The sequence below is a fragment of the Dreissena polymorpha genome, chromosome 4 (genome assembly GCF_020536995.1).
Source record: "Dreissena polymorpha isolate Duluth1 chromosome 4, UMN_Dpol_1.0, whole genome shotgun sequence".
Lineage (NCBI taxonomy): Eukaryota > Metazoa > Mollusca > Bivalvia > Myida > Dreissenidae > Dreissena > Dreissena polymorpha.
Window position 1 is genome coordinate 106,904,751 of NC_068358.1, and position 10,153 is coordinate 106,914,903.

General features: G+C 41.6%; 1 protein-coding gene across 2 annotated transcripts in view; it reads right to left on the minus strand.

Moving 5' to 3' along the window:
* The window catches only part of LOC127877334 (centlein-like), a 113,307-nt gene that overhangs the window by 21,098 nt on the left and 82,056 nt on the right, over positions 1 to 10,153 (minus strand). For both annotated transcript variants that reach the window (XM_052423071.1, XM_052423070.1), the window contains 4 exons: positions 9,886 to 10,040; positions 8,822 to 8,953; positions 8,406 to 8,540; positions 6,533 to 6,630 (listed from right to left, as the gene is read on the minus strand). In XM_052423071.1, the coding sequence (XP_052279031.1) occupies positions 6,533 to 6,630; positions 8,406 to 8,540; positions 8,822 to 8,953; positions 9,886 to 10,040 (520 nt within the window). The remainder of the gene's footprint in view (positions 1 to 6,532; positions 6,631 to 8,405; positions 8,541 to 8,821; positions 8,954 to 9,885; positions 10,041 to 10,153) is intronic.

The following is a 10,153-nucleotide window of genomic DNA, read 5'->3' on the forward strand; positions in this document are numbered from 1 at the left end:
TGTCCTGCAGTAGCCTCATTTGGTCTGTCAGTTGCTCATACATACTTGTCCTGCAGTAGCTTCATTTGGTCTGTCAGTTGCTCATACATACTTGTCCTGCAGTAGCTTCATTTGGTCTGTCAATTGCTCATACATACTTGTCCTGCAGTAGCTTCATTTGGTCTGTCAGTTGCTCATACATACTTGTCCTGCAGTAGCTTCATTTGGTCTGTCAGTTGCTCATACATACTTGTCCTTCAGTAGACTCATTTGGTCTGTCAGTTGCTCATACATACTTGTCCTGCAGTAGCCTCATTTGGTCTGTCAGTTGCTCATACATACTCGTCCTTCAGTAGCTTCATTTGGTCTGTCAGTTGCTCATACATACTTGTCCTGCAGTAGCTTCATTTGGTCTGTCAGTTGCTCATACATACTTGTCCTGCAGTAGCTTCATTTGGTCTGTCAGTTGCTCATACATACTTGTCCTGCAGTAGCCTCATTTGGTCTGTAAGTTGCTCATACATACTTGTCCTGCAGTAGCTTCATTTGGTCTGTCAGTTGCTCATACATACTTGTCCTTCAGTAGCCTCATTTGGTCTGTCAGTTGCTCATACATACTTGTCCTGCAGTAGCCTCATTTGGTCTGTCAGTTGCTCATACATACTTGTCCTTCAGTAGCCTCATTTGGTCAGTCAGTTACTCATACATACTTGTCCTGCAGTAGCTTCATTTGGTCTGTCAGTTGCTCATACATACTTGTCCTGCAGTAGCTTCATTTGGTCTGTTAGTTGCTCATACATACTCGTCCTTCAGTAGCTTCATTTGGTCTGTCAGTTGCTCATACATACTTGTCCTGCAGTAGCCTCATTTGGTCTGTCAGTTGCTCATACATACTCGTCCTTCAGTAGCTTCATTTGGTCTGTCAGTTGCTCATACATACTTGTCCTGCAGTAGCTTCATTTGGTCTGTCAGTTGCTCATACATACTTGTCCTGCAGTAGCCTCATTTGGTCTGTCAGTTGCTCATACATACTTGTCCTGCAGTAGCTTCCTTTGGTCTGTCAGTTGCTCATACATACTTGTCCTGCAGTAGCCTCATTTGGTCTGTCAGTTGCTCATACATACTTGTCCTTCAGTAGCCTCATTTGGTCTGTCAGTTGCTCATACATACTTGTCCTGCAGTAGCCTCATTTGGTCTGTCAGTTGCTCATACATACTCGTCCTTCAGTAGCTTCATTTGGTCTGTCAGTTGCTCATACATACTTGTCCTGCAGTAGCCTCATTTGGTCTGTCAGTTGCTCATACATACTTGTCCTGCAGTAGCTTCATTTGGTCTGTCAATTGCTCATACATACTTGTCCTGCAGTAGCTTCATTTGGTCTGTCAGTTACTCATACATACTTGTCCTGCAGTAGCTTCATTTGGTCTGTCAGTTGCTCATACATACTTGTCCTGCAGTAGCTTCATTTGGTCTGTCAGTTACTCATACATACTTGTCCTGCAGTAGCCTCATTTGGTCTGTCAGTTGCTCATACATACTTGTCCTGCAGTAGCTTCTTTTGGTCTGTCAGTTGCTCATACATACTTGTCCTGCAGTAGCTTCATTTGGTCTGTCAGTTACTCATACATACTTGTCCTGCAGTAGCCTCATTTGGTCTGTCAGTTGCTCATACATACTTGTCCTGCAGTAGCTTCATTTGGTCTGTCAGTTACTCATACATACTTGTCCTGCAGTAGCTTCATTTGGTCTGTCAGTTGCTCATACATACTTGTCCTGCAGTAGCCTCATTTGGTCTGTCAGTTGCTCATACATACTTGTCCTGCAGTAGCCTCATTTGGTCTGTCAGTTGCTCATACATACTTGTCCTGCAGTAGCTTCATTTGGTCTGTCAGTTACTCATACATACTTGTCCTGCAGTAGCCTCATTTGGTCTGTCAGTTGCTCATACATACTTGTCCTGCAGTAGCTTCTTTTGGTCTGTCAGTTGCTCATACATACTTGCCCTGCAGTAGCTTCATTTGGTCTGTCAGTTACTCATACATACTTGTCCTGCAGTAGCCTCATTTGGTCTGTCAGTTGCTCATACATACTCGTCCTGCAGTAGCTTCATTTGGTCTGTCAGTTGCTCATACATACTTGTCCTGCAGTAACCTCATTTGGTCTGTCAGTTGCTCATACATACTTGTCCTGCAGTAACTTCATTTGGTCTGTCAGTTGCTCATACATACTTGTCCTTCAGTAGCCTCATTTGGTCTGTCAGTTGCTCATACATACTTGTCCTGCAGTAGCTTCTTTTGGTCTGTCAGTTGCTCATACATACTTGTCCTGCAGTAGCTTCATTTGGTCTGTCAGTTGCTCATACATACTTGTCCTGCAGTAGCCTCATTTGGTCTGTCAGTTGCTCATACATACTTGTCCTGCAGTAGCTTCATTTGGTCTGTCAGTTGCTCATACATACTTGTCCTGCAGTAGCCTCATTTGGTCTGTCAGTTGCTCATACATACTTGTCCTGCAGTAGCTTCATTTGGTCTGTCAATTGCTCATACATACTTGTCCTGCAGTAGCTTCATTTGGTCTGTCAGTTGCTCATACATACTTGTCCTGCAGTAGCCTCATTTGGTCTGTCAGTTGCTCATACATACTTGTCCTGCAGTAGACTCATTTGGTCTGTCAGTTGCTCATACATACTTGTCCTTCAGTAGCCTCATTTGGTCTGTCAGTTGCTCATACATACTTGTCCTTCAGTAGCCTCATTTGGTCTGTCAGTTGCTCATACATACTTGTCCTGCAGTAACTTCATCTGGTCTGTCAGTTGCTCATACATACTTGTCCTTCAGTAGCCTCATTTGGTCTGTCAGTTGCTCATACATACTTGTCCTTCAGTAGCCTCATTTGGTCTGTCAGTTGCTCATACATACTTGTCCTGCAGTAACTTCATCTGGTCTGTCAGTTGCTCATACATACTTGTCCTGCAGTAGCCTCATTTGGTCTGTCAGTTGCTCATACATACTTGTCCTGCAGTAGCTTCATTTGGTCTGTCAGTTGCTCATACATACTTGTCCTGCAGTAGCTTCATTTGGTCTGTCAGTTGCTCATACATACTTGTCCTGCAGTAGCCTCATTTGGTCTGTCAGTTGCTCATACATACTTGTCCTTCAGTAGCCTCATTTGGTCTGTCAGTTGCTCATACATACTTGTCCTTCAGTAGCCTCATTTGGTCTGTCAGTTGCTCATACATAGTTGTCCTGCAGTAGCTTCATTTGGTCTGTCAGTTGCTCATACATACTTGTCCTGCAGTAGCCTCATTTGGTCTGTCAGTTGCTCATACATACTTGTCCTGCAGTAGCTTCATTTGGTATGTCAGTTGCTCATACATACTTGTCCTGCAGTAACTTCATTTGGTCTGTCAATTGCTCATACATACTTGTCCTGCAGTAACTTCATCTGGTCTGTCAGTTGCTCATACATACTTGTCCTGCAGTAACTTCATCTGGTCTGTCAGTTGCTCATACATACTTGTCCTGCAGTAACTTCATCTGGTCTGTCAGTTGCTCATACATACTTGTCCTGCAGTAACTTCATCTGGTCTGTCAGTTGCTCATACATACTTGTCCTGCAGTAACTTCATCTGGTCTGTCAGTTGCTCATACATACTTGTCCTTCAGTAGCCTCATTTGGTCTGTCAGTTGCTCATACATACTTGTCCTGCAGTAACTTCATTTGGTCTGTCAATTGCTCATACATACTTGTCCTGCAGTAGCCTCATTTGGTCTGTCAGTTGCTCATACATACTTGTCCTGCAGTAGCTTCATTTGGTCTGTCAGTTGCTCATACATACTTGTCCTGCAGTAACTTCATTTGGTCTGTCAATTGCTCATACATACTTGTCCTGCAGTAACTTCATCTGGTCTGTCAGCTGCTCATACATACTTGTCCTGCAGTAGCTTCATTTGGTCTGTCAATTGCTCATACATACTTGTCCTGCAGTAGCCTCATTTGGTCTGTCAGTTGCTCATACATACTTGTCCTGCAGAAGCTTCATTTGGTCTGTCAGTTGCTCATACATACTTGTCCTGCAGTAGCTTCATTTGGTCTGTCAGTTGCTTATACATACTTGTCCTGCAGTAGCCTCATTTGGTCTGTCAGTTGCTCATACATACTCGTCCTTCAGTAGCTTCATTTGGTCTGTCAGTTGCTCATACATACTTGTCCTGCAGTAACTTCATCTGGTCTGTCAGTTGCTCATACATACTTGTCCTGCAGTAACTTCATCTGGTCTGTCAGTTGCTCATACATACTTGTCCTGCAGTAACTTCATCTGGTCTGTCAGTTGCTCATACATACTTGTCCTTCAGTAGCCTCATTTGGTCTGTCAGTTGCTCATACATACTTGTCCTGCAGTAGCCTCAATTGGTCTGTCAGTTGCTCATACATACTCGTCCTTCAGTAGCCTCATTTGGTCTGTCAGTTGCTCATACATACTTGTCCTGCAGAAGCTTCATTTGGTCTGTCAGTTGCTCATACATACTTGTCCTGCAGTAGCTTCATTTGGTCTGTCAGTTGCTCATACATACTTGTCCTTCAGTAGCCTCATTTGGTCTGTCAGTTGCTCATACATACTTGTCCTGCAGTAACTTCATTTGGTCTGTCAGTTGCTCATACATACTTGTCCTGCAGTAGCCTCATTTGGTCTGTCAGTTACTCATACATACTTGTCCTTCAGTAGCCTCATTTGGTCTGTCAGTTGCTCATACATACTTGTCCTGCAGTAGCTTCATTTGGTCTGTCAGTTGCTCATACATACTTGTCCTGCAGTAACTTCATTTGGTCTGTCAGTTGCTCATACATACTTGTCCTGCAGAAGCTTCATTTGGTCTGTCAGTTGCTCATACATACTTGTCCTGCAGTAGCCTCATTTGGTCTGTCAGTTGCTCATACATACTTGTCCTGCAGTAACTTCATTTGGTCTGTCAGTTGCTCATACATACTTGTCCTGCAGTAGCCTCATTTGGTCTGTCAGTTGCTCATACATACTTGTCCTGCAGTAGCTTCATTTGGTCTGTCAGTTGCTCATACATACTTGTCCTGCAGTAACTTCATTTGGTCTGTCAGTTGCTCATACATACTTGTCCTGCAGTAGCTTCATTTGGTCTGTCAGTTGCTCATACATTCTTGTCCTGCAGTAGCTTCATTTGGTCTGTCAGTTGCTCATACATACTTGTCCTGCAGTAGCTTCATTTGGTCTGTCAGTTGCTCATACATACTTGTCCTGCAGTAGCTTCATTTGGTCTGTCAGTTGCTCATACATACTTGTCCTGCAGTAGCCTCATTTGGTCTGTCAGTTGCTCATACATACTTGTCCTGCAGTAGCTTCATTTGGTCTGTCAGTTGCTCATACATACTTGTCCTTCAGTAGCCTCATTTGGTCTGTCAGTTGCTCATACATACTTGTCCTGCAGTAGCCTCATTTGGTCTGTCAGTTGCTCATACATACTTGTCCTGCAGTAGCTTCATTTGGTCTGTCAGTTGCTCATACATACTTGTCCTGCAGTAACTTCATTTGGTCTGTCAGTTGCTCATACATACTTGTCCTGCAGTAACTTCATTTGGTCTGTCAGTTGCTCATACATACTTGTCCTGCAGTAGCTTCATTTGGTCTGTCAGTTGCTCATACATACTTGTCCTGCAGTAGCTTCATTTGGTCTGTCAGTTGCTCATACATACTTGTCCTGCAGTAGCCTCATTTGGTCTGTCAGTTGCTCATACATACTTGTCCTGCAGTAGCCTCATTTGGTCTGTCAGTTGCTCATACATACTTGTCCTGCAGTAGCTTCATTTGGTCTGTCAGTTGCTCATACATACTTGTCCTGCAGTAACTTCATTTGGTCTGTCAGTTGCTCATACATACTTGTCCTGCAGTAACTTCATTTGGTCTGTCAGTTGCTCATACATACTTGTCCTGCAGTAGCTTCATTTGGTCTGTCAGTTGCTCATACATACTTGTCCTGCAGTAGCTTCATTTGGTCTGTCAGTTGCTCATACATACTTGTCCTGCAGTAGCCTCATTTGGTCTGTCAGTTGCTCATACATACTTGTCCTTCAGTAGCCTCATTTGGTCTGTCAGTTGCTCATACATACTCGTCCTTCAGTAGCTTCATTTGGTCTGTCAGTTGCTCATACATACTTGTCCTTCAGTAACTTCATTTGGTCTGTCAGTTGCTCATACATACTTGTCCTTCAGTAGCCTCATTTGGTCTGTCAGTTGCTCATACATACTTGTCCTGCAGTAGCTTCATTTGGTCTGTCAGTTGCTCATACATACTTGTCCTGCAGTAACTTCATCTGGTCTGTCAGTTGCTCATACATACTTGTCCTGCAGTAGCTTCATCTGGTCTGTCAGTTGCTCATACATACTTGTCCTGCAGTAGCTTCATTTGGTCTGTCAGTTACTCATACATACTTGTCCTGCAGTAGCTTCGTTTTGGTCTGTCAGTTGCTCATACATACTTGTCCTGCAGTAGCTTCATCTGGTCTGTCAGTTGCTCATACATACTTGTCCTGCAGTAGCTTCATCTGGTCTGTCAGTTGCTCATTCTCCTGTTTCAGCTGCCGCACCACGTTGTTCTGTCTGGACAGCTCCGTTGAACAGCTCTGTAACCATACAGACTCTCAATTAACTATTTATGCCTAGTGGACTTTCCCATCCTTCTAACTTGGATCATTTGTTTCCAAAATTAGGGATGTCTAGTATATTTATTTAGAATTTTTCTGACAGAAATTCCTTTAAGCAAACAGCGCAGGCCCTGATGACACGCCGCATCATGCAGCGTCTCATCTGGGTCTTCGCTGTTTGCCAAGGACTTTTTTCTAGACGCTAGGCATAAATGGGTTAACCATTAACTGTTCAGATACACATTTTAATGTGTTTTAGTCCCTTAGAAAATCAAAGTAAATTTAAGACTTTTCAAAATAGATTCAAGTTTAAAAAGGCGTCATTTCAACCCTAAGATATATATAAAAAATTTTTTTTAATTTATAGTGTTTATCCATCTCCATACATTAAAATTTGTATTGTTAGTATACATGTTTATTTGTTAGTATATAATGCATGTCAAAAGAATCTTTTTAACAATTCAACTTGGTTGCTATAATAGAGGTAAATAAAATCTATACATTCCATAATATAGGCACAATCATACAGTTCACACACACGCACACACACACCCACGCACAAACGTACATACGCAAATGCCATGTTATGATACAAAAAAGATAGAAATATAGTTTTGACTTCAGTCCATTATAGACTTTAATCAAACTATTGGACTCAAGACAATTATAAACATTAATCAAATGACCATTGTATTAAATATTTAAAGCAAACAACAACAAGATTATTTTATTGATCTATAAAAAGTTTAACAATTAACCAGTTAAGCATTTCCTTTTTTGGTTTTTTGTGTTCAAATGAATTTCCCATGCTACGCAAAGATAGTTATTTAGCCCCTTTATTGAAGGTAATAGACCATTTGTCTTGCATTCAAATATATACTTTTTAATTTCTAGGATTAGAATATTAATATCAGTCATGTTTATACTTGTACACCCAAATAACATTGTTTGACAAGAAAACTCTGTACATTTTTGCACGTTATGTCATCTTAAAAATTCTACAACATAGTTAACCCTAAGATATAGATGAACATCAAACAGCATAAAACCTGAACAGACTGAGGGTTACTCTCAAGCTGTTCTGGTTTTATGCTGGTTGCATATAGAGATGTTCACTTTCCTACTGACTGGGAAAGGGTAAATAGAACCACGCAGAATAACTATGACAGTGCTGATTCTACAGAATATTCTTTCTAGTCAAGGAGCCATAATTAGAAGCATAACAGCATTGTGAATTGAAATTGGTTTTAGTGACTGAAAATATATATACAATTTGACAGAAGAAATTTGTTTAGTTTTTTCTAGATATGTCAATAAAATGAATTATTTAATAAACATATCAGATTGTTTTTTAACAATGTCTTCAATAAAAATCAAACATTTCTTTTGGAAACATCTCTCTGTATACATATGAGTGATGCTCTGTGAAAAGAGTGTTTAATGCATATGCGTAAAGTGGTGTTGTTCCAGATTAGCCTGTGCAGTACACACAGGCTAATCTGGGACAACACATAATGCACATGCATTAAATCCCCTTTTCACAGAGCAAGTCTCATATACCATATCATACATCACAGACAGGAGGCAGGAGGGTGGGAGTGGACACACCCTTGTACCGGGGGTTCATAATGGAGGGAGATCAGAACATGGAGTTGCATAGGGAACACAGAAACAAAATACTTCATGGAACACAAAAAAAAACAACATCACTAGTCACCTTAAAATCATAAAAACTAAGTTATTAAAGATAATACCTTAAGCCTGGATTCCAGAACTTTGAAATCGTGCTCTGCTCTCCCGGTTTCCGGAAAGTTGTCCATTTTCTGGGTGAGCTTGTTCTCCATCTCCTTCTTCTCCTGCTGCAGTTTGTCCAGGTCATTGGTGAGTTTCTAGGAAAGGTTTAACAAGATGAAAATTCCAAATCCATGTTCGTTAGCACAAGCTAATCAGGGATGACACTTTCCGCTTAAATGGTATTCTTTGTAATAAAGTCTCGTCTTAGCGAAAATACAGTATAGGCAGAAAGTGTAGTTCTTGATTATCCTGTGCTGACTGCACAGGCTAATCTGGGACAACACTTTACGCACAAACATTAAACCCCTTTTCACAGAGCAAGGTTCATATGTTATAAAAGAAGTTTTTAAGCTGTAAATATTACAAAAGTGCAGACCTGTATGGACTGTTTGGAGACCCGCAGCCTCTGGTTGGCGTGGTTCAGATCTGTCTGCAGCTGTGTATTGGCCTCTTTCAACTCATCCACTGACTTCAGAGCTGTGGCACGAGACTCACGTAACGTCAGAACCTGTTATGTGACAACCAGTCCCAGTTTTGAAAAAAATTAGGCACAAAAATGAATGCTATATACTATTTAAACTTCTGTTAAGTGCTTAATTGCACTACTGTGATTCTGGATATTCCTGTGTGTCAAAAACTTGCATCTCTTATAAAGTCTGATAAGAACATTACATTGTGACTTAAATTTGTGATAAAACCCCCAATTAAAGTTTTTGTCAGAACTTTTCATGTGAAAAACTACTTCTCAGTTTTGAAAATACATTTTACAACTATTGCGAATTTAATATAATATTATTACTTTCATAATGATACTCCTATAGCCCCCCCCCCCCCTCCCACTGACCTGTTGCTGTAGGTAGCACATTGATCACCCAATTACTTTCATAATGATACTCCTATAGCCCCCCTCCCACTGACCTGTTGCTGTAGGTAGCACATTGATCACCCTTATACTTTAATAATGATACTCCTATAGTCCCCCTCTCACATTGACCTGTTGCTGTAGGTAGCACATTGATCACCCATATACTTAAATAATGATACTCCTATAGTCCCCCTCCCACTGACCTGTTGCTGTAGGTAGCACATTGAACACCCATATACTTTCATAATGATACTCCTATAGCCCCCCTCCCATTGACCTGTTGCTGTAGGTAGCACATTGAACACCCATATACTTTCATAATGATACTCCTATAGCCCCCCTCCCACTGACCTGTTGCTGTAGGTAGCACATTGATCACCCATATACTTTAATAATGATACTCCTATAGTCCCCCTCTCACATTGACCTGTTGCTGTAGGTAGCACATTGATCACCCATATACTTTAATAATGATACTCCTATAGTCCCCCTCCCACTGACCTGTTGCTGTAGGTAGCACATTGAACACCCATATACTTTCATAATGATACTCCTATAGCCCCCCTCCCATTGACCTGTTGCTGTAGGTAGCCGACCCTCTGCTTCATGGGCCTCAGCTGCCGCACCATGGCGTTGTACGCGGGTGACCTCTTGACCCCTGTGGGAGACTCGTGGGAGGGACCAGTGGGCTGGACGGGCGAGGTTGCAGCATCCTTCAGCTGGGCCAGAACTGCAATATAGACAGGGTCAAAACTCACTGTTAATAGGAGCATTGACTATTCTGAGAAAACTGGGCTTAATGCATGTGCAGGATAGGGTCGTCCAAGATTAGCCTGTGCAGTT